At 48.7% G+C, this 25,055-nt stretch overlaps 1 protein-coding gene across 1 annotated transcript in view; it reads left to right on the forward strand.

Moving 5' to 3' along the window:
- Window positions 1–25,055, forward strand: part of LOC140390031 (unconventional myosin-VIIa-like) — a 251,412-nt gene that overhangs the window by 95,225 nt on the left and 131,132 nt on the right. The window contains exons 15-18 of the mRNA XM_072474875.1: window positions 2,117–2,254; window positions 3,316–3,474; window positions 8,120–8,212; window positions 14,950–15,044. Of these exons, the coding sequence (XP_072330976.1) occupies window positions 2,117–2,254; window positions 3,316–3,474; window positions 8,120–8,212; window positions 14,950–15,044 (485 nt within the window). The remainder of the gene's footprint in view (window positions 1–2,116; window positions 2,255–3,315; window positions 3,475–8,119; window positions 8,213–14,949; window positions 15,045–25,055) is intronic.

Raw genomic sequence — 25,055 nt, forward strand, 5'->3', positions numbered from 1 at the left:
GTCAGAAGTCAGGAGTGTGATGGAATACTCTCCACTTGCCTGGATGAGTGCAGCTCTAACACATCCAGGAAAAGCTATTCGCTTTCATCCCATTTACCACCTTTAACATTCCCTCCCTCCATCACTGATGAACTTTAGCTGTACTGTAGAACCATAGACTCATGGAATTTACAGTGCAGGACCATCGAGTCTGCACTAACCCTTGGAAAGAGCACCCAACTTAAGCCCACACCTCCACCCTATCCCCTTAACCCAGTAACCCCACCCAACCTTTTTGGACATGAAGGGCAATTTAGCATGGCCAATCCATATAACCTGAACATCTTTGGACTGTGGGAGGAAACTGGAGCACCCAGAGGAAACCCACACAGACGCGGGGAGAAAGTGCAGACCCCGCACAGACAGTGACCAAAGTCAGGAATCGAACCTGGGACCCTGGAGCTGTGAAGCAACAGTGCTCACCACTGTTCTACTTAGCTGCCAGTAGCAGCAGTGTGTACCATCTACAAGATGCACCGCAGCAACTCACCAAGGCTCCTTTCACAGCACCTTCCAAACCCACAACCTCTGCCATCTAGAGGAACAAGGGCAGCAGATGCCTGGGACCCCATTGGAAGTTCCCTATAAATCTCCCACGATTCTGACTTGAAACTCTATCACTGTTCCTTCACTGTCACTGGGTCAAAATCTTGGAACTCCCTCCCTAAAAGCTGAAGGTCTACTTACACCACATGGACTCCAATGGTTCAAGAAGGCAGCTCACCACCACCTTCTCAAGGTCAACTAGGGATGGACAATAAATGCTGGTCATGGCGTTGGTGCTCACAACCTGTGAATGAACAGATAAAATAAAAAGTCTGTACTAATCTCAATTGGAGGTCTTGTGGCACAGTGCGTAGTGTCCCTGCCTCTGAGCCAAAAGCTGTGCATTCGAGTCCCACTCCAGGACTTGGAGGCCAAGGAAGGTGTGTTCATAACGTGACCAAACAGAGTAAATATCAACTGACAAATCTTTTCAGCACAAGCCAATGGCAGGCGGTAAGAGTGGGAGAGATTCCTAGTCAGTGATGGAAAGAATGTTGGAGCCTCTACCACCACTATCCATAGCTCTGTGTATCCGAACAGACGCCAGAATGTGGCGACTAGGGGCTTTTCACAGTAACTTCATTGCAGTGTTAATGTAAGCCTACTTGTGACAATAAAGATAATTTATTTATTTATTTATTTTAAACCACAACATTTATGTTAAAGTGTCTGTTGTCAGTCTGTAATTTGAGCTGGGATTCTCTGCGTCTCGGCGGGGAGGCGGAGAACGGGGCGTCGGACCCACGATGCCTTCCCGCGCTGGAGAATCACCGCCAGTCACGCGCGCGGTCGACGCGATGCCGGTCGGGGGCTGTTGAAAGAGACCCCCGCGGTGATTCTCCGTGGACAACCGGCTGAGTTCCCTCCGGCGTGGTTCTAACATGGTTCCACCCATCGGGAGCTCGGAGCCGCGGCTGCAGTGGTCGTCCTGGTGGGGCGGCGGGGGGATCCGTCACCTGGGGGGGGGCCTCCAAGACGGCGAGGCCCGCGATCGGGGGCCACCGATCGGCGGGTGTGATCTGGGGGGGGCCTACTTCTTCGACGCCGGCCCGCTGTGTGAGTCCACCTTGTCGCGCGGGGCCAGCGGCCAGAAGTGCAGGGCCCTTTATTGGCAGTCGGAGCTGCGTGGAGCACTCCCGGACCCTGCAAGTCCCCTTAAAAACGGAGAATCACCTAGGACTTTCTTGAAAAAAGTCTGGAGTGATTCACGCCCATTTTCACACGGGCGTGGGGACATAGCCCCATTATTGGAGAATCCCGCCCTTGGACTCCAACCACCAGCGCAACATAATACCAATCCCCAAAATGAACAAAGGAAGACGTGAGTCAATATGGGAACTGTATTGATTATGACAATGTAGAAATATGTGCATTATGGTTAAAGACTGGATGCCATCTGACCAGTGAGTCAGATAATAGAAGGATACTTTTATCTGTGGTAAAACGGGATGGACAATGGAAAATAAATTCTATTGCACCAGGTTAAGGTTCACTACTCTGATTTTTAATTATATAATGGTTTTTCCTACAGACAACTGACAGCCATAGACAGCATCCCACACTCAGCCGGCAGTTCAAACAGTCACTGGATAACCTAATGAAAACTCTGAAGGCTTGCCAGCCCTACTTCATTCGCTGTATCAAACCCAATGAGTTCAAAAAACCCCTGGTAAGACATATCTGCGTTCACCGACTGAGCTTTTAAAATTATTTCAAGAGATGTGGCTGTCGCTAGTTAGGCCAGCATTTTGTGCCCACTCCTAATTACCTCTTGAGAAGGAGGTGGTGAGCTGCCTTCTTGAACTGCTGCAGCCCATGTGATGTAGGTACACCCACCGTGCAGTTAGGGAGGGAGTTCCAGGATTTTGACCCAGCGACAGTGAAGGAAAGTGAAGTCAGGATGGTGGGTGACTTGGAGAGGAACTTGTATTTTGTGATGTTCCCAAGTATCTGCTGCCCTGGTGCTTCTAGTTGATGGTGGTTGCGTGTTTGGAAGGTGCTGTGGAAGGAGTCTTGGTGGACTGTTGAGGCTCTTTGTATAGATACTGAATGCAATGGGAATCTGGCAAGGGATTGGATGGGGCTTTGGATATAGATACTGAGGTGAATGGTGGAACTGGGTGTTTATGGGGAGTTTGTCATCCCTATTTTAAACTCTTGGCGTAACAGTTGGCCTGCATTATAGTTATCAAAGAATTTTCGTTTTCTTTCATCTTTCCGGGGATAAATGTGCCACTGGGAAGGAAAGCATTTGCTCCCCTTCCCTAATTGCCCTTGCCTGCTGGATCAGAGGGCAGCTATGAGTCAACCATACTACCATAGGTCTGGAGTCACATGTAGGCCAGACCTAGTAAGGATGGCAGATTTCCTTCCCTAAAGGACAACGTGAACCAAATGGGTTTTCATGACAATTGATATAGGTTCATGGTCACCATTACTGAGACTAGCTTTCCATTCCAGGATTATCAATTGAATTTAAAATTCCAGCAGTGGCTATGATGGAATTTGAACCCATGTCCCCAGAGCAATGACCTAGGCACTGGACTACTAATCCGATGCATTACCACCATGTTACCACCTTCCTCCTATTTGCCATTATGTAGAACTGAAGATTCTGCAATTAATCGAATGTAATTTATATTAACAATAATTCTTTTTGTGACAATGACTTTCTCTGACAAAATTCAGCATGCCAGTGCTCAAGCTAATGATCTGTTCTGACCCGCCCAGATCTTTGATCGGGAGTTGTGCATTAAGCAATTACGATATTCCGGAATGAGGGAGACCATCCGCATCCGCAAGTCAGGCTATCCCATTCGCTTTGCCTTCCTGGATTTTGTGCAACAGTACAAGTTGGTATTGAGATCAGCCCTTTGGCAAATTAAACAGGTAAGTTGTGGAATGGGCATGGATTTCCAAACCCGTGTTGTTCATTATCAGCTCACTTGCTAAGTCAAAGCTGCTGCTAAAGTAATTCTGGCAAGTTAGACTGGAGGAGTGTAAAATTCACATGAGAGCTTATGCATGGAATAGTTTTGACCAGGTTATAGGAAGGAGATTGAGGACATGGAAAGGATGCGGTAAAGGAACAGATGAGCAAGAATGAGCAGGGATGGCTAAGAGAAAAGGAGCATTGGGAACATTAACAGTCAACAGCGCAAACACCCAGACGGTATTTCAAAAGAAGAGTTCATGTTTTAGGCGTGGCCCTTTTTCAAGGGATGTAGATGTCATTGGAAAGGCCAACATTTTGGACCATCCATAATTGCTCTTGAACTGAGTGGACCATGTCATCTTGCTGGACCATTCCAGAGGACATATAGAGTCAACCAGATTGCTGTGAGTCAGGAGTCATATGTAGGCCAGGCCAGGTAAGGATGGCAGATTTCCTTCCCTTAAAGGGACATGAACCAGATGGGATTTTACAAAAATCGATGATAGTTTCATGCTGGTCACCATTACTGAGCATAGCTTCGTATTCCACATTTATGAATTGAATTAAAATTCTGTCAGCTGTCATGGTGGGATTTGAACCCCTGGTCCCCAGAGTGTTAGCCTCTGGATTGTTAGTCGAGTGACAATCTCCCCCTTCATCAGAACAGGAAGGTATTCCAGACAAGTGGCTCATGAACAGGAGCGGAACAAGGGAAAGAGGAGAGTGAAAAGGACAACATACACCAGGAAAGAAATGAGGTGTACAATGATAGATGGAGGACAAGAGATGACAAACTGACAGAAGTATGAGATAATTAGGAGCCACGGTGAGAGAAATTCAGGAAATCATAGCATTTACAGTGCAGAAGGAGGCCATTCGGCCCATCGAATCTGCACCGGCCGTTATAAAGAGCACCCTACTTAAACCCACACCTGCACCCTATCCCCGTAACCCAGTAACCCCACCTAACCTTTTTGGACACTAAGGGCAATTTACCATGGCCAATCCACCTAACCTGCTCATCTTTGGACTGTGGGAGGAAACCGGAGCATCCGGAGGAAACTCACACAGGCACAGGGAGAACATGCAGACTCTGCACAGACAGTGACACAAGCCTGGAATCGAACCTGGGACCCCGGCACCGTGAAGCAACAGTGCTAACCGTTATGCTACCGTGCCGCCCCTAGTTGTGCTAGCTAGTTCCGTTAAAGTTTTATACAAAGCCCCCAAAAATACAACTTCTTATACATTTCATTTGTGCTGGGCATGGAATCTATTGGACGAACAATCTGTGTGGGTGGAGGTCAAATGGGCCCAAATAAGTGAGGAATGGTTTTCTCTTTGATGCAGTGCAAGGGGTCTGTATGTTAATTATATTATTGGGCTTTGTTTAATTAAGTACTTGAGCACATGTAAAGGGAAGACCACTAGGACATGGCGGTAGGAAGTAGGCATGCTGCATGCTGTAAATAAATCTATTATCAAGAAAAGTATTAGTGTTCAGTTTCATACTTCACCCACTATTTGGGTTTGAGTTCGAATTAACAACACACCCTCACCTGGGATTGATCTTTGATGGGAAGCTTCTCAAATAATCAAAGTGTCAGACTGTCTCCACTCATCGTACAGCAGGTATCACAGTCTCAACCTGACAGTGACTTTGTCCAGGTGATTCACAGGTATCAGAAAATAAACAATTTTAACAGGTTAATAGGAAGAATGTGACTTTTTACAGGCAACTGGATTTTAAAAATTCATTCATGGGTTGTGGGTGTCGCTGGCTATGCCAGCATTTCGTGCCCATCCCTAATTGTCCTTGAGAAGGTGGTGGTGAGCTCTCTTTTTGAACCATAAGTGCTTGGAGAGGAATCTCTAGGTGGTGGTGTTCCCATGCGTCTGCTGCCCTTGTCCTTCTAGATGTTAGAGGTTGCAGGTTTGGAAGGTGCTGTCAAAGGAGCTTTGGTGAGTTGCTACAATGCATCTTGTAGATGGTACACACAGCTGCCATTGTGCGAAGTGATGGAGGGAGTAGATGTTAAAAGTGGTGGATAGGATACCGATTAAGACGGCAGCTTTGTCCTCGAGCTTCTTGAGTGTTGGAGCTACATTCATCCAGGTAAGTGGGGAACATTCCATCACACTCCTGACTTGTGCCTTGTAGATGGTGGACAGGCTTGGTGATTCAGATTTTGAGTTACTCACCGCAGGATTCCTAGTGGTGAGTAGCTCAAGAGAGTGGTGGTGGATGGCAAATATTCAGCCTGGAGCCCAGTTACCAGTGGCGTACCACAGGGATCAGTTCTGGGTCCTCTGCTGTTTGTGATTTTCATTAATGACTTGGATGAGGGAGTTGAAGGGTGGGTCAGTAGATTTGCAGACTATACGAAGATTGGTGGAGTTGTGGATAGTGAGGAGGGCTGTTGTCGGCTGCAAAGAGACATAGATAGGATGCAGAGCTGGGCTGAGAAGTGGCAGATGGAGTTTAACCCTGAAAAGTGTGAGATTGTCCATTTTGGAAGGAAAAATATGAATGTGCAATACAGGGTTAACGGTAGGGTTCTTGGCAATGTGGAGGAGCAGAGAGATCTTGGGGTCTATGTTCATTCATCTTTGAAAGATGCCACTCAAGTGGATAGAGCTGTGAAGAAGGCCTATGGTGTGCTAGCGTTCATTAGCAGAGGGATTGAATTTAATAGCCGAGAGGTGATGCAGCTGTACAAAACCTTGGTAAGGCCACATTTGAAATACTGTGTGCAGTTCTGGTCGCCTCATTTTAGGAAGGATGTGGAAGCTTTGGAAAAGGTGCAAAGGAGATTTACCAGGATGTTGCCTGGAATGGAGAGTAGGTCTTAGGAGGAAAGGTTGAGGGTGCTAGGCCTTTTCTCATTAGAACGGAGACGGATGACGGGAGATTTGATAGAGGTTTATAAGATGATCAGGGGAATAGATAGAATAGACAGTCAGAGACTTTTTCCCCGGGTAGAACAAACCATTACAAGGAGACATAAATTTAAGGTGAATGGTGGAAGATATAGGGGGGATGTCAGAGGTAGGTTCTTTACCCAGAGAGTAGTGGGGGCATGGAATGCACTGCTTGTGGAAGTAGTTGAGTCGGAAACATTAGGGACCTTCAAGCGGCTATGGGATAGGTACATGGATTACGGTAGAATGATGGTGTGTAGATGAATTTGTTCTTAATCTAGGACAAAAGTTTGGCACAACATCGTGGGCCGAAGGGCCTGTTCTGTGCTGTATTTTCTATGTTCTGTGTTCTATGTTCTAGCCTCTGACCTGCTCTTGATATGGCTAGTCCAGTTCAGTTTCTTTTTGTTATAAATTTAGAATAACCAATTCTTTTTTTTCCAATTAAGGGGCAATTTAGTGTGGCCAATCCACCTACCCTGCACATCTTTGGGTTGTGGGAGAGAGACCACACAGACAAGGAGACAAGGGAAAAATGTGCAAACTCCACACAGACAGTGACCCGGGGCCAGGATCGAACTGTGCTAACTACTGTGCCACTGTGCTGCCCCTAGTCCAGTTCAGTTTCTGGTCAATGGTAACCCCGAGGATGTAGTTAGAGGGAAATTCAGTGATGGTAATGCCATTGAATGTCAAGGGGACTCTATACTGGGGCGACATGGGATTTGGTTTTATTACAAAATGGAATGAAAATGACTGAGGATCCTCCTGCATAACGATTTGGTGACCTTCAGTATATCTCTCGTGCAGTTATGTGGAACCACAGAAACACGTGCCATGGGTACTTGTGAGATGGTCTACGTAGGCCAGTTTGTGGTTTACTCCGTGTCACTCGATGTGTTTTGTCTCAGCCACCCCACCGCACATCCTCTTTTTGTTGTTTCAGTTCACCTTCTAGTGTTCCTGTTCCTTCTCGCATCTACTGCTAACTCTGAAGGAGTGCTATCACTCTAGGTGCTGTGGGAAGTGTGTGACTGAGGGCCCTTTGATTCGCCACTTTAACAAACCAACTGCAGTTTGTCACTGAATCCACATTATTCACGTCACAGATTGGAGAAGGGTGAGCTGTAGGGCCCTTTGAGCTTGCTTCAGCTGGACATGATGAGAGTTCCCTCCCGTTCTAGTCTTTACTTTGCTATCTGGCCTAAATTATCTCACACAAAAATTCTAGCCATTAGCAACAATCCTAGGTATGAATTAACATGATACTGGTGCAGTGGTTAGCACTGCTGCTTCACGGCGCGAAGGACCCAGGTTCGATCCCAGCCCTGGGACACTGTCCGTGTGGAGTTTGCACATTCTCCCGTGTTTGTATGGATCTCACCCCAACAACCCAAAGATGTGCAGGGTAGGTACATTGGCCATGCTAAATTGCCCTTTAATTGGAAAAAAAATAATTGGATACTTTAATTTTTTTTTTTTAATGAATTAATATACCAAGATATGCCGTATTCCCAAGCAAGCCACCATCTGCACCATACTATTATAGCACCGTGGCACCTTGTTCCCAGTATATTAGTCAAGGCAAGCAGCCTTATCTCACTGTCTGGTGCTGTTTGTACCACACTCTATTCCTCTCCATGAATCACTATGTACTCTCCCTCTCTATAATTCCAGGAGAATGCCCACTTGTGCTGCAAACAGATTGCCGAATCCGTGATCGGAACCAATGGAGACTGGAAGATAGGGAGAACAAAGATCTTCCTGAAGGTTGTGTATATCTGGATGGCTTTGACCAATTAGTGCATATCGTAGACAAAACTAGCTCTCAGCCAAACCTGTTGTTTACATCAGTCTACTCCGCAGGGTACCTATAGCGGGGAGACCCATAGTAGATACATGCTTCAGGACCCCAAGAGATTAAAGTCATACTGACTCACTCAGTGTGCTCCGCCATTACCTGGATCAACTACAAGTCTCCAAGCATTAAATCAGAATCAGGGAGGTTTGGTTTGAGCTTCGAGGTTTTGTCAGTTGTGCCCTTCCCAGTGAGCCACCACCTGATGGAATAGGGGGGAAAAGATGCTGGAGGTTTTGGAACTCCCTGGGACTGTCACCCCTCTCCATGTCATGTCACTGCCTGTCTCCCGCTGGCATTATGGAAGGAAGCAGGTGTTACCCCTATGGGAGATCTTCTCCTGCTTCACCTTCTCCCTCACCTCCACTTCACCACCCCACATCCTGCCCTGTCCCCTCCTCTTTCCCTCCCCTATCCTGACCATCCCCTCGCTTATCCTGCCCTCCTGTTTTCTCACCCTTCCCCCTTCTCACCACTTTCCCACTTCTCTCTTTGCTCTCCCCGTTCCCCCTCCTTCCACCTACCCTGCCCCTCATCTATCCTGCCCTCCCCCTCCCCTCTCTGCCCCTCACCTCACTTATCCTGCCCCTCCCCTCCCGTTTCCCCTCCGCTCCCCTCCCTGCATCTCATCTTCCCCTCTCTCCCCTTCCGTCCTCTCTCCCACCTCTCTCCTTTATTTCTTGGGTGTGGGTTGGAGGGTGCGTGGGGGAAAGGGATGATCCCCAAAATCCCTGAGAATGTTTCTGTTTTGAGTGCATTATTTTGAACATTTGAAATTATGGGCTGTTCCGATCTATATAAATCTTCTAAGCTGCAAGTCTAAAAGTACATTAGGTCATTAAATCACACAAAATGTAATCCCTGGCTGAGTTACAGTGGGGCTGGTCCAGTAGACCTCTGCTGTAACTTCATCAGCAAACAAGCAAAAGACCACAAGCTCAGCGAAGTGCAGCTACTCCAGACCCTGGACAGGCATCGAGGACCTGGAGCCTGGGAACAGCATGGCCATTGGTGAGGGCAGACCTTCACACACACTCAATTGCTAGGAGAGGGTAGGGCCAAGGATTGAGGGTCCGAACGTTGGGGGTCCTGACATTGGGTGTTCCACATTCTTGGATCACAGAAAAACAGAGAAAGAAAGAAGATATAGCACCACTCCTGACCTCAGATCCCTTTAGAGCCTGTGAAGAACTTTAGAAATGTAATGTAGTCACTGTTGTAGTGTAAGAAACGTGGCAGCCAATCTGTGCACAGTACGATCCCACAAACAGCAATGCGATAATTAAAAAATAAAATTCCAATTAAGGGGCAATTTAGCGTGGCCAATCCACCTGCCCTGCACATCTTTCGGTTGTGGGGATGAGACCCACGCAGACATGGGGAGAATGTGCAAAGTCCACATGGACAATGACCTGGGGCTGGGATTGAACCAAGGTCCTCGGTGCCGAGAGGCAGCAGTGCTCACCACTGCACCACCGTGCCACCCCCAGCAATACGATAATGACCGGAGAATGGTTGAGGGATAAATACTGGCCAGTACGCCGGGAATAACTCATAGAATCATAGAATTTACAATGCAGAAGGAGGCCATTCATCCCATCGAGTCTGCACCGGCCCTTGGAAAGAGCACCCTACTCAAGCCCACGTATCAAACCTATCCCTGTAACCCAGTAGCCCCATGCAACCTTTTTGGACACGAAGGGCAATTTATCATGGCTAATCCACCTAATCTGCCCATCTTTGGACTGTGGAAGGAAACTGGAGCACCCGGAGGAAACCCATGCATAACTCCCCTGCTCTGCTTCAAAATAGCACCATGGGATCGCTTACATCCCCTGAGAGAATGACAGGGCCTCGGTTTAATGCTTCTTCTGAAAGATAGTACCTCTGGCAGTGCAGCACTCCCTAAGTATTGCACTGCCTAGATTGCATCTCTGGAGTGAGGGTCTGATCTCATAACCTTCTGGTCAGAGGTGAGGATCCTAGCCACTGAGCTGTGGCAAACATGGTTTAAAGAAAAGTGATCCTGGGAAAGAGGTCAGAGGCTGTTATACCAGGATGTGTTGCTGCCTCGGGATCAGTGTTTGCCCAGTTAGTGTATTGAATTGGTGGATTCAGGGGTGATGTCCTGGACCCGTGCGGAATTATTTTAAATGTTTGTAATTGACCGATTTTACAAGTAGATAAACGATAAATGATGGTTGAAGTAAAAACCTCACCACTATTCTTAGAATTCCCCTATACCAAAAAAAGTCAAGATATTCTAAATGGTGAGCAGGGATCCTCACTCCCTGACTCATATGCAGACTTAGGTGGGTGCTATTCAGATCAAACTAGTGTTTCAAGTTATCCCCCGGCATAATCCATATCTTCATAGAAGAATTTTATCTACTTACCACTTAGTAACTTACACACATGTCCGGCTTGCTAAGTAGAGTAAAGTAAACTTTCTAATAATAATAATAACCACTCTTTCAGGTTATCAATTTAAACTCAACTTTATTTTCAAGTTAAAAGATAAAAACTACTTTTACAGAAAGGTAAAAAAGAGCTTTTCTTGTTCGGACCAGTTGCAAGACTTTCAAGTCTATCTTGTCAATCGTTTTTCTTTAACTTTTGGTCTTCTGTTCGCTTCTCTGGGTTGCTCGGTCTTCAGATGTTGCTTGTCCCATCATCGAGGAAGATTCTGCCTTTCTGCTCACTTTTCAGAGTTTTTATAGCAATTTGTGCAGCTTGACCTTTACAGCCGACTCCCTTCTGCTACTTGAGCCTGACTAGTTTCTATCTGTTAGAAGCATGGCACCTTTGCAACAGCGCGGCTTCATTCCACCAGCTCACCATTGTCAAGATATGCAGACATGCAGATAATGAACACCGAGAACAGGACATGACCAATGAGCAGGTAGGACACTCAGGGGTAGTATCTCACTATGAAAGGCACGAGGCACTAACATTCCGCCTCTTTCCACTGATGAACATCCACAGAGTGAGTCAAGGTGTATGTACAGTATCACACCTCCAGCACGTGGCTAAGAGCTAGTCTGGTTCAGTCAGACAGAGCAACCACACTTAGGTTAGCCGAGAGTCGAACTCATTTGTTTTTTAAAAAGTATTTTTATTAAGCTTTTGCAGAATTTGTCATAATAAAACAGTGGTAACAATAATAACAAAACAAACTAGAGTGAACATTAACATAGTGCAAAAAGAGAATATACAATAACAATTAAATAGACATTACCCCACGCGACTCAGTCTTCCCACACCATCCCAATGAAGCACTCACGGATTGCTGCTGCTGCTGACATTTTCATTTTCCCCGGGAAAGTCGACGAACGGCTGCCACCTCCGAGAGAACCCCAGCGTAGACCCGCTTAAGGCAAACTTTATTTTCTCAAGGCTGAGAAACCCAGCCATGTCGTTAACCCAAATCTCTACACTCGGGGGCTTTGAGTCCCTCCACATTAATAAAATCCGTCTCCGGGCTACCAGGGAGGCAAAGGCCAAGAGGTCGGCCTCTTTCGCCCCCTGAACTCCCGGGTCTTCTGACACTCCAAAGATCGCTATCTCTGGACTCGGCACCACCTGTGTGTTAAACACCTTGGACATTGCCCTCGCGAACCCCTGCCAGAACTCTCTAAGCTCCGGGCATGCCCAAAACATGTGGACATGGTTTGCAGGGCTGCCCTTGCACCTCATACAACTGTCTTCCACCCCAAAAAACTTGCTCATTCTTGCTGCCGTTATGTGTGCCCGGTGGACCATCTTAAATTGAATTAGACTGAGCCTGGCACATGATGAGGAGGAATTAACCCTGCCCAGGACCTCTGCCCACGGACCCACTGCCAACTCCTCACCTAGCTCCTCCTCCCATCTGCCCTTGAGCTCCTCCACCGGGGTTTGAGAGTTGAACTCATAGAGAACTGTGCTAACTGTGCTACTGGTTCAATAAATCAGATTGAACTAACTTCAAGGTCTGGAGTATCTTTTGGTTAAAGCTGCATCCAGTTGCAGCCTGTGTTATCCCAGAGTACATAACACGACAGCCATACTTACTTTGAACTTTTTCACTTTGCTTGACTTGTAATAAATTTGTCTGTGTCTTCGTCAGTATCCTTTCAGATTTATGTCTTTTTTAATGATTCTTTCAGTCTCACCCAGGTCATTTTTGGGTCAAGCTGATGTCATGTTCAGGTTGCCCCCTTTGACTCTATCCTTATCTAGCTTGGCCATTTTCTAAAAGGTTTTAATGTCAAAATGGTGTATGTTATAGTGTAACCTTGTCACCTTATGGGTTTCTTTATTTGTAAATCAGTTGTCTCATCTTATTACTGGCGTCAGCAAGTTTTCACGCTGAACAGTTGTCCCTTATTTTAAACCTTAGATTCTGGCTGCTCTTCTTAATTGTTCAATAAAATAATTCATTGCTTAAAGAATTGTGAAATAATGTTCCCTTTCATATAACTTAAGAATTTGAGTCGATCAAATGACTTTTTTAACTTGTAAATCAGAATGAATTGTTCCTAGCTGTTTTCCTTCCCGTCTGTGAAGCTGTCTGCATTTCAAACAAGCTGCTGCTGTTAACCCCTTGTGGGACATCTCCCTTTTAATAAAAGTCTCAGGCATTCTCAGTGTTACTTTCATGTTTTAAATGTCATATTTATCCAATTTTTCATTACATGGTGCGACTTCAAATCTTTGCAGCGGTCAAAAAATACCTGGTAAATTTAAAATTGGGTTGATGTTGTGTAACCCTTAGCTACCCACTGAGCATTAACTGGGTACTAGGCTGTGTTAGCTCAAGGCCAACGCCTTGCACGGGAGGAGGTTAAAATCTCTCATTTTTACTGGCAAACGTTTACACCACATGCAAACCAATGACTTAAAAAAATATATATTATTTCTTGGGATGTGTGTGTCACTGGCCAGGCCAGCGTTTATTGCCCATCCCTAGTTGCCCTTGAGAAGGTGGTGGTGAGCTGTCTTCTTGAACCGTTGTAGCCCCTGAGGTGTAGGTACATCCACAGGGACGGAGGGCAGGTAAGAGTCAACCACAGTGTTGTGGATCTAGACTCACCCAGATTGTTGTGGGTCTAGAGTCACATGTCGGCCAGGCCAGGTAAGGACAACAGATTTCCTTCCCTAACGGGACATTAGTGAACCAGATGAAATGAAATGAAAATGAAATGAAATGAAAATCGCTTATTGTCACAAGTAGGCTTCAAATGAAGTTACTGTGAAAAGCCCCTAGTCGCCACATTCTGGCGCCTGTTCAGGGAGGCTGTTACGGGAATTAAACCATGCTGCTGGCCTGCCTTGTCTGCTTTCAAAGCCAGCGATTTAGCCCTGTGCTAAACAGCTCTTGCTGTTTTTAACAACAATGGGGTTTTAACAACAATCGATGGCAGTTTCATGGTCACCATAATGAAATTAGCTTTCAATTCCAGATTTATTAATTGAATTTAAATTCCACCAGCTGCCGTGGTGGGACTTGAACTTGTGTCCCCAGAGCATTATGAATAAAAACAGAAAATGTTGGAAAAACTCAGCAGGTCTGCAGCATCTGTGGAGGGTTAACGACTCTTCGTGAAAACTGGAGAGAAGTGGAAATGTGAAGTGTTTTATGCTGTTGAAAAAGTGGGGAGGTTATGAGGAGAAAAGTAGAAGGTCAGGGATAGGTTGGAGATGACAAAGGAGTCATGGAACAAGAGAAAAGGGTGTGGTAATGACTAGTATTAAAGACTAAAGCCAGTGTTAATAGCGAAATGAAGGTCAGCACTGCCTGAAAGCAGAATAGCAGAATATGTTAATGGCAGGAAAAGAGTTGGTGCATGATAATAAGATATGGCTGGCACTTGGAAGTGTGTAGGGTGGGGTGCATGGGCGGGAAGCAGGGGGGCAATCAAAATGGTCAAAAGAGCTCATGGTCTTAAGTTGATGAACTCAATGTTGAATCCAGAAGGCTGTGAATTGCCTGACTGGAAGATGAGATGCTGTTCCTAAAGCTTGTATCTGGCTTCACTGCAACATTGTAACAGGCCAAGTACAGACATGTGCGCGCAAGAGCAGGTTTCAATAAATGGCAAGCAAGCGGAAGGTCAGGGTCATGCTTGCGGACTGAGCGGAGGTGTTCTGCAAAACGATCACCCACTCTGTGCCTGGTCTCCCCAGTGTGCGAGTAAATTACTGCTGCCCCTGGAAGGAGTGTTGGGGCCTTGGATGGTGAGGAGGGAGGAGGTAAAGGGGTAGGTGTTACACCTCTGCCCCAGAAAAGTAGGTCTCTGCATCACTAGTCCAGTGACATTACCGCTACACCAGCACCTTCCCACATAAAATGCAGAAGTATTGGAAAGAGATTGATCATATTCACCATGAATATTTTCTGAACTTACTCTAGCCTCTGTAGGTGTTCAGAATAAAACTTTCCCATTCTCACCTCCTGACTTCCGTGGGTTTAGTGAAGGCGGGAGGTGACCCTGAGGCACAAGGAGAGTTATTTTCCTTCCGGTCGGATAGAACACAGCATACTTTGCAGAACCCTTGACCTCATGTATCTACAGCAATATCCCTGCTGATTCGCTCCTCACCTCCCCAGCCCTGTGGGGATAAGCTCTCTGCTGCACAGAGCCTAAATGTTTTGCTTCCTTTGCAGGAGAATGACCATTTGACCCTGGAGCTTGAACGAGACAGAATTTTGACAGCAAAGGCCTTGATGATTCAGAAAGTCATTCGTGGTTACAAAGACAGGTGGGTTCTAACAACTGCACAGCACTCCAGTGGTCAAAACGCTTTGGGCTTACTTGACATTCCACTCTGAGGTTATTTTTGTACCCATTTCAATACATTCTGCAGAGGAAGTTAGCACCCATTGTGTCTCTGTGTTCACCTACGATTCTTATTTAGCCAAGGCACAGAACACAAGAACGGGAATGATTCTGGAACTGTGTAAAACATGAGTCAACTAATGCATAAAGTCTTGGTCACCACATTGCAGAACAGACGGGATAGCAGTGGAGATGGTGCATAGGAGAGCTACAAGGATATTGCCAGAACTGGAGTATTTTAACTATGAGGAAAGATTAGATAGGCTGGAGTTGTTTGTCGTGGAACAGAGGAGACTGAGGGGTGACATAATTGAGGTGTATAGAATTATGAGGCAGCTAGATGTAGTGTTCAGTTATTCTGTGTTTGATTATGTGAATCTATTTACTAGTGATGCACATGGTGCTTGATTGGTTAAGCCAAAAGATAGTGGTCTGTTTGTCTGGACGGTCTGTCTGGACGGCATGTCTGGACGTCATGTCTGGACGGCCTATCTAGATGGTCTGTCTGGACGGTCTGCCTGGATGGTCTGTCTGGGTGGCCTGTATGGATGGGCTCTCTGGATAGCCTGTCTGATCGGTCTGTATGGATGGCCTGTCTGAATGGTCCATCTGAACCATCTGTAGGGATGGTCTGTTTGAATGCTCTGTCAGGGCAGTCTGTATGGATGGCTTGTATGTATAGCCTGTCTGAATGGTCTGTCTGGTCAGTCTGCCCAGTCGGTCTGTCCGGACGGTCAGTCTGGACTGTCGGTCTGGACGGCCGGTCTGGATGGTCAGTCTGGATGCTTGTCTGGATAGTCTGTTTGGACAGTCAGTCTGGACGGTTGGTCTGTCTGGACAGTCTGTCTGAATGGTCTGTCCGGATGGTCTGTCTGGATTGTCTGTCTGGACGATCTGTCTGGATGGTCGGTCTGGACGGTCTGTCCGGATGGTCGGTCTGGATGGTCTGTCCGGATGGTCTGTCCGGATGGTCTGTCTGGATGGTCTGTCTGGATGGTCGGTCTGGACGGTCTGTCCGGATGGTCGGTCTGGATGGTCTGTCCGGATGGTCTGTCTGGACGGTCTGTCTGGATGGTCTGTCTGGACGGTCTGTCCGGACGGTCTGTCCGGCTGGTCTGTCCGGATGGTCTGTCTGGATGGTCTGTCCGGATGGTCGGTCTGGATGGTCTGTCCAGATGGTCTGTCTGGATTGTCTGTCTGGATTGTCTGTCTGGATTGTCTGTCTGGATGGTCTGTCTGGACGGTCTGTCCGGACGGTCTGTCCGGCTGGTCTGTCCGGATGGTCGGTCTGGATGGTCTGTCCGGATGGTCGGTCTGGACGGTCTGTCCGGATGGTCTGTCTGGATGGTCTGTCCGGATGGTCGGTCCGGATGGTCTGTCCGGATGGTCGGTCTGGATGGTCTGTCTGGATTGTCTGTCTGGATTGTCTGTCTGGATGGTCTGTCTGGATGGTCTGTCTGGATGGTCTGTCTGGACGGTCTGTCTGGATGGTCTGTCTGGATTGTCTGTCTGGATTGTCTGTCTGGATTGTCTGTCTGGATTGTCTGTCTGGATGGTCTGTCTGGATGGTCTGTCTGGATTGTCTGTCCGGATGGTCGGTCTGGATGGTCTGTCTGGATTGTCTGTCTGGATTGTCTGTCTGGATTGTCTGTCTGGATTGTCTGTCTGGATTGTCTGTCTGGATTGTCTGTCTGGATGGTCTGTCTGGATGGTCTGTCTGGATGGTCTGTCTGGATGGTCTGTCTGGATGGTCTGTCTGGATTGTCTGTCTGGATTGTCTGTCTGGATTGTCTGTCTGGATGGTCTGTCTGGATGGTCTGTCTGGATGGTCTGTCTGGACGGTCTGTCTGGATGGTCTGTCTGGATTGTCTGTCTGGATTGTCTGTCTGGATTGTCTGTCTGGATTGTCTGTCTGGATGGTCTGTCTGGATTGTCTGTCCGGATGGTCGGTCTGGATGGTCTGTCTGGATTGTCTGTCTGGATTGTCTGTCTGGATTGTCTGTCTGGATTGTCTGTCTGGATTGTCTGTCTGGATTGTCTGTCCGGATGGTCGGTCTGGATGGTCTGTCCGGATGGTCGGTCTGGACGGTCTGTCCGGATGGTCTGTCTGGATGGTCTGTCTGGATGGTCTGTCTGGATGGTCTGTCCGGATGGTCGGTCTGGATGGTCTGTCCGGACGGTCTGTCCGGATGGTCGGTCTGGATGGTCTGTCTGGATTGTCTGTCTGGATGGTCTGTCTGGACGGTCTGTCTGGATGGTCTGTCTGGATGGTCTGTCTGGATTGTCTGTCTGGATGGTCTGTCTGGATTGTCTGTCTGGATTGTCTGTCTGGATTGTCTGTCTGGATGGTCTGTCTGGATGGTCTGTCTGGATGGTCTGTCTGGATGGTCTGTCTGGATGGTCTGTCTGGATTGTCTGTCTGGATTGTCTGTCTGGATGGTCTGTCTGGATTGTCTGTCTGGATTGTCTGTCTGGATGGTCTGTCTGGATGGTCTGTCTGGATGGTCTGTCTGGATGGTCTGTCTGGATGGTCTGTCTGGATGGTCTGTCTGGACGATCTGTCTGGATGGTCTGTCTGGATGGTCTGTCTGGATGGTCTGTCTGGATTGTCTGTCTGGATTGTCTGTCTGGATGGTCTGTCTGGATTGTCTGTCCGGATTGTCTGTCTGGATGGTCTGTCTGGATGGTCGGTCTGGACGATCTGTCTGGATGGTCTGTCTGGATGGTCTGTCTGGATGGTCTGTCTGGATGGTCTGTCCGGATTGTCTGTCTGGATGGTCTGTCTGGATTGTCTGTCTGGATTGTCTGTCTGGATTGTCTGTCTGGATGGTCTGTCTGGATGGTCTGTCTGGATGGTCTGTCCGGATTGTCTGTCTGGATGGTCTGTCTGGATGGTCTGTCTGGATGGTCTGTCCGGATTGTCTGTCTGGATGGTCTGTCTGGATTGTCTGTCTGGATTGTCTGTCTGGATTGTCTGTCTGGACGGTCTGTCTGGACGGTCTGTCTGGACGGTCTGTCTGGATGGTCTGTCTGGATGGTCTGTCCGGATTGTCTGTCTGGATTGTCTGTCCGGATGGTCTGTCCGGATTGTCTGTCTGGATTGTCTGTCCGGATGGTCTGTCTGGATTGTCTGTCCGGATGGTCTGTCTGGATGGTCTGTCTGGATGGTCTGTCCGGATTGTCTGTCTGGATGGTCTGTCCGGATTGTCTGTCTGGATTGTCTGTCCGGATGGTCTGTCTGGATTGTCTGTCTGGATGGTCTGTCTGGATGGTCTGTCCGGATTGTCTGTCTGGATGGTCTGTCCGGATTGTCTGTCTGGATTGTCTGTCTGGATGGTCTGTCTGGATGGTCTGTCCGGATTGTCTGTCTGGATGGTCTGTCCGGATTGTCTGTCTGGATTGTCTGTCCGGATGGTCTGTCTGGATTGTCTGTCTGGATTGTCTGTCCGGATGGTCTGTCTGGATTGTCTGTCCGGATGGTCGGTCTGGATTGTCTGTCCGGATGGTCTGTCTGGATTGTCTGTCTGGATTGTCTGTCCGGATGGTCTGTCTGGATTGTCTGTCCGGATGGTCTGTCCGGATTGTCTGTCTGGATTGTCTGTCTGGATTGTCTGTCCGGATGGTCTGTCTGGATTGTCTGTCTGGATTGTCTGTCCGGATTGTCTGTCTGGATTGTCTGTCTGGATTGTCTGTCTGGATTGTCTGTCCGGATGGTCGGTCTGGATGGTCTGTCTGGATGGTCTGTCTGGATTGTCTGTCTGGATTGTCTGTCCGGATGGTCGGTCTGGATGGTCTGTCTGGATTGTCTGTCTGGATTGTCTGTCTGGATTGTCTGTCCGGATGGTCGGTCTGGATGGTCTGTCTGGATGGTCTGTCTGGATTGTCTGTCTGGATTGTCTGTCCGGATGGTCGGTCTGGATGGTCTGTCTGGATGGTCTGTCTGGATTGTCTGTCTGGATTGTCTGTCTGGATTGTCTGTCCGGATGGTCGGTCTGGATGGTCTGTCTGGATTGTCTGTCTGGATTGTCTGTCTGGATTGTCTGTCCGGATGGTCGGTCTGGATGGTCTGTCTGGATGGTCTGTCTGGATTGTCTGTCTGGATTGTCTGTCTGGATTGTCTGTCCGGATGGTCGGTCTGGATGGTCTGTCTGGATTGTCTGTCTGGATTGTCTGTCTGGATTGTCTGTCCGGATGGTCGGTCTGGATGGTCTGTCTGGATTGTCTGTCTGGACGGTCTGTCTGGATTGTCTGTCTGGATTGTCTGTCCGGATGGTCGGTCTGGATGGTCTGTCTGGATTGTCTGTCTGGATTGTCTGTCTGGATTGTCTGTCTGGATTGTCTGTCTGGATGGTCTGTCTGGATGGTCTGTCTGGATTGTCTGTCTGGACGGTCTGTCTGGATGGTCTGTCTGGATGGTCTGTCTGGATTGTCTGTCTGGATTGTCTGTCCGGATGGTCGGTCTGGATGGTCTGTCTGGATTGTCTGTCTGGATTGTCTGTCTGGATTGTCTGTCTGGATTGTCTGTCCGGATGGTCTGTCTGGATGGTCTGTCTGGATTGTCTGTCTGGATTGTCTGTCCGGATGGTCGGTCTGGATGGTCTGTCTGGATGGTCTGTCTGGATTGTCTGTCTGGACGGTCTGTCTGGATGGTCTGTCTGGATTGTCTGTCTGGATGGTCTGTCTGGATGGTCTGTCTGGATTGTCTGTCTGGATTGTCTGTCTGGATGGTCTGTCTGGATTGTCTGTCTGGATTGTCTGTCTGGATTGTCTGTCTGGATTGTCTGTCTGGATGGTCTGTCTGGACGATCTGTCTGGATGGTCTGTCTGGATTGTCTGTCTGGATGGTCTGTCTGGATTGTCTGTCCGGATGGTCGGTCTGGACGATCTGTCTGGATGGTCTGTCCGGATTGTCTGTCTGGATTGTCTGTCTGGATGGTCTGTCTGGATGGTCTGTCCGGATTGTCTGTCTGGATGGTCTGTCCGGATTGTCTGTCTGGATTGTCTGTCCGGATGGTCTGTCTGGATTGTCTGTCTGGATTGTCTGTCCGGATGGTCTGTCTGGATTGTCTGTCCGGATGGTCGGTCTGGATTGTCTGTCCGGATGGTCTGTCTGGATTGTCTGTCTGGATTGTCTGTCCGGATGGTCTGTCTGGATTGTCTGTCCGGATGGTCTGTCCGGATTGTCTGTCTGGATTGTCTGTCTGGATTGTCTGTCCGGATGGTCTGTCTGGATTGTCTGTCTGGATTGTCTGTCCGGATTGTCTGTCTGGATTGTCTGTCTGGATTGTCTGTCTGGATTGTCTGTCCGGATGGTCGGTCTGGATGGTCTGTCTGGATGGTCTGTCTGGATTGTCTGTCTGGATTGTCTGTCCGGATGGTCGGTCTGGATGGTCTGTCTGGATTGTCTGTCTGGATTGTCTGTCTGGATTGTCTGTCCGGATGGTCGGTCTGGATGGTCTGTCTGGATGGTCTGTCTGGATTGTCTGTCTGGATTGTCTGTCCGGATGGTCGGTCTGGATGGTCTGTCTGGATGGTCTGTCTGGATTGTCTGTCTGGATTGTCTGTCTGGATTGTCTGTCCGGATGGTCGGTCTGGATGGTCTGTCTGGATTGTCTGTCTGGATTGTCTGTCTGGATTGTCTGTCTGGATTGTCTGTCCGGATGGTCGGTCTGGATGGTCTGTCTGGATTGTCTGTCTGGACGGTCTGTCTGGATGGTCTGTCTGGATGGTCTGTCTGGATTGTCTGTCTGGATTGTCTGTCCGGATGGTCGGTCTGGATGGTCTGTCTGGATTGTCTGTCTGGATTGTCTGTCTGGATTGTCTGTCTGGATTGTCTGTCTGGATGGTCTGTCTGGATGGTCTGTCTGGATTGTCTGTCTGGACGGTCTGTCTGGATGGTCTGTCTGGATGGTCTGTCTGGATTGTCTGTCTGGATTGTCTGTCCGGATGGTCGGTCTGGATGGTCTGTCTGGATTGTCTGTCTGGATTGTCTGTCTGGATTGTCTGTCTGGATTGTCTGTCCGGATGGTCTGTCTGGATGGTCTGTCTGGATTGTCTGTCTGGATTGTCTGTCCGGATGGTCGGTCTGGATGGTCTGTCTGGATTGTCTGTCTGGACGGTCTGTCTGGATGGTCTGTCTGGATTGTCTGTCTGGATGGTCTGTCTGGATGGTCTGTCTGGATTGTCTGTCTGGATTGTCTGTCTGGATGGTCTGTCTGGATTGTCTGTCTGGATTGTCTGTCTGGATTGTCTGTCTGGATTGTCTGTCTGGATGGTCTGTCTGGACGATCTGTCTGGATGGTCTGTCTGGATTGTCTGTCTGGATGGTCTGTCTGGATGGTCTGTCTGGATGGTCTGTCTGGATGGTCTGTCTGGATTGTCTGTCCGGATGGTCGGTCTGGACGATCTGTCTGGATGGTCTGTCTGGATTGTCTGTCTGGATTGTCTGTCCGGATGGTCTGTCTGGATGGTCTGTCTGGATGGTCTGTCTGGATTGTCTGTCCGGATGGTCTGTCTGGACGATCTGTCTGGATGGTCTGTCTGGATTGTCTGTCTGGATGGTCTGTCTGGATTGTCTGTCCGGATGGTCGGTCTGGATTGTCTGTCTGGATTGTCTGTCTGGATGGTCTGTCTGGATGGTCTGTCTGGATGGTCTGTCTGGATGGTCTGTCTGGATGGTCTGTCTGGATTGTCTGTCTGGATTGTCTGTCTGGATGGTCTGTCTGGATTGTCTGTCTGGATTGTCTGTCTGGATGGTCTGTCTGGATGGTCTGTCTGGATGGTCTGTCTGGATGGTCTGTCTGGATGGTCTGTCTGGATGGTCTGTCTGGATTGTCTGTCTGGATTGTCTGTCTGGATGGTCTGTCTGGATTGTCTGTCCGGATTGTCTGTCTGGATGGTCTGTCTGGATGGTCGGTCTGGACGATCTGTCTGGATGGTCTGTCTGGATGGTCTGTCTGGATGGTCTGTCTGGATTGTCTGTCTGGATTGTCTGTCTGGATGGTCTGTCTGGATTGTCTGTCCGGATTGTCTGTCTGGATGGTCTGTCTGGATGGTCGGTCTGGACGATCTGTCTGGATGGTCTGTCTGGATGGTCTGTCTGGATGGTCTGTCTGGATGGTCTGTCCGGATTGTCTGTCTGGATGGTCTGTCTGGATTGTCTGTCTGGATTGTCTGTCTGGATTGTCTGTCTGGATGGTCTGTCTGGATGGTCTGTCTGGATGGTCTGTCCGGATTGTCTGTCTGGATGGTCTGTCCGGATTGTCTGTCTGGATTGTCTGTCCGGATGGTCTGTCTGGATGGTCTGTCCGGATTGTCTGTCCGGATGGTCTGTCTGGATGGTCTGTCTGGATTGTCTGTCCGGATGGTCTGTCTGGATGGTCTGTCCGGATTGTCTGTCCGGATGGTCTGTCTGGATGGTCTGTCTGGATGGTCTGTCCGGATTGTCTGTCTGGATGGTCTGTCCGGATTGTCTGTCTGGATTGTCTGTCCGGATGGTCTGTCTGGATTGTCTGTCTGGATGGTCTGTCTGGATGGTCTGTCCGGATTGTCTGTCTGGATGGTCTGTCCGGATTGTCTGTCTGGATTGTCTGTCTGGATGGTCTGTCTGGATGGTCTGTCCGGATTGTCTGTCTGGATGGTCTGTCCGGATTGTCTGTCTGGATTGTCTGTCCGGATGGTCTGTCTGGATTGTCTGTCTGGATTGTCTGTCCGGATGGTCTGTCTGGATTGTCTGTCCGGATGGTCGGTCTGGATTGTCTGTCCGGATGGTCTGTCTGGATTGTCTGTCTGGATTGTCTGTCCGGATGGTCTGTCTGGATTGTCTGTCCGGATGGTCTGTCCGGATTGTCTGTCTGGATTGTCTGTCTGGATTGTCTGTCCGGATGGTCTGTCTGGATTGTCTGTCTGGATTGTCTGTCCGGATTGTCTGTCTGGATTGTCTGTCTGGATTGTCTGTCTGGATTGTCTGTCCGGATGGTCGGTCTGGATGGTCTGTCTGGATGGTCTGTCTGGATTGTCTGTCTGGATTGTCTGTCCGGATGGTCGGTCTGGATGGTCTGTCTGGATTGTCTGTCTGGATTGTCTGTCTGGATTGTCTGTCCGGATGGTCGGTCTGGATGGTCTGTCTGGATGGTCTGTCTGGATTGTCTGTCTGGATTGTCTGTCCGGATGGTCGGTCTGGATGGTCTGTCTGGATGGTCTGTCTGGATTGTCTGTCTGGATTGTCTGTCTGGATTGTCTGTCCGGATGGTCGGTCTGGATGGTCTGTCTGGATTGTCTGTCTGGATTGTCTGTCTGGATTGTCTGTCCGGATGGTCGGTCTGGATGGTCTGTCTGGATGGTCTGTCTGGATTGTCTGTCTGGATTGTCTGTCTGGATTGTCTGTCCGGATGGTCGGTCTGGATGGTCTGTCTGGATTGTCTGTCTGGATTGTCTGTCTGGATTGTCTGTCCGGATGGTCGGTCTGGATGGTCTGTCTGGATTGTCTGTCTGGACGGTCTGTCTGGATTGTCTGTCTGGATTGTCTGTCCGGATGGTCGGTCTGGATGGTCTGTCTGGATTGTCTGTCTGGATTGTCTGTCTGGATTGTCTGTCTGGATTGTCTGTCTGGATGGTCTGTCTGGATGGTCTGTCTGGATTGTCTGTCTGGACGGTCTGTCTGGATGGTCTGTCTGGATGGTCTGTCTGGATTGTCTGTCTGGATTGTCTGTCCGGATGGTCGGTCTGGATGGTCTGTCTGGATTGTCTGTCTGGATTGTCTGTCTGGATTGTCTGTCTGGATTGTCTGTCCGGATGGTCTGTCTGGATGGTCTGTCTGGATTGTCTGTCTGGATTGTCTGTCCGGATGGTCGGTCTGGATGGTCTGTCTGGATGGTCTGTCTGGATTGTCTGTCTGGACGGTCTGTCTGGATGGTCTGTCTGGATTGTCTGTCTGGATGGTCTGTCTGGATGGTCTGTCTGGATTGTCTGTCTGGATTGTCTGTCTGGATGGTCTGTCTGGATTGTCTGTCTGGATTGTCTGTCTGGATTGTCTGTCTGGATTGTCTGTCTGGATGGTCTGTCTGGACGATCTGTCTGGATGGTCTGTCTGGATTGTCTGTCTGGATGGTCTGTCTGGATTGTCTGTCCGGATGGTCGGTCTGGACGATCTGTCTGGATGGTCTGTCCGGATTGTCTGTCTGGATTGTCTGTCTGGATGGTCTGTCTGGATGGTCTGTCCGGATTGTCTGTCTGGATGGTCTGTCCGGATTGTCTGTCTGGATTGTCTGTCCGGATGGTCTGTCTGGATTGTCTGTCTGGATTGTCTGTCCGGATGGTCTGTCTGGATTGTCTGTCCGGATGGTCGGTCTGGATTGTCTGTCCGGATGGTCTGTCTGGATTGTCTGTCTGGATTGTCTGTCCGGATGGTCTGTCTGGATTGTCTGTCCGGATGGTCTGTCCGGATTGTCTGTCTGGATTGTCTGTCTGGATTGTCTGTCCGGATGGTCTGTCTGGATTGTCTGTCTGGATTGTCTGTCCGGATTGTCTGTCTGGATTGTCTGTCTGGATTGTCTGTCTGGATTGTCTGTCCGGATGGTCGGTCTGGATGGTCTGTCTGGATGGTCTGTCTGGATTGTCTGTCTGGATTGTCTGTCCGGATGGTCGGTCTGGATGGTCTGTCTGGATTGTCTGTCTGGATTGTCTGTCTGGATTGTCTGTCCGGATGGTCGGTCTGGATGGTCTGTCTGGATGGTCTGTCTGGATTGTCTGTCTGGATTGTCTGTCCGGATGGTCGGTCTGGATGGTCTGTCTGGATGGTCTGTCTGGATTGTCTGTCTGGATTGTCTGTCTGGATTGTCTGTCCGGATGGTCGGTCTGGATGGTCTGTCTGGATTGTCTGTCTGGATTGTCTGTCTGGATTGTCTGTCTGGATTGTCTGTCCGGATGGTCGGTC

The sequence above is a fragment of the Scyliorhinus torazame genome, chromosome 14, assembly GCF_047496885.1.
Source record: "Scyliorhinus torazame isolate Kashiwa2021f chromosome 14, sScyTor2.1, whole genome shotgun sequence".
Taxonomy (NCBI): Eukaryota; Metazoa; Chordata; class Chondrichthyes; order Carcharhiniformes; family Scyliorhinidae; genus Scyliorhinus; species Scyliorhinus torazame.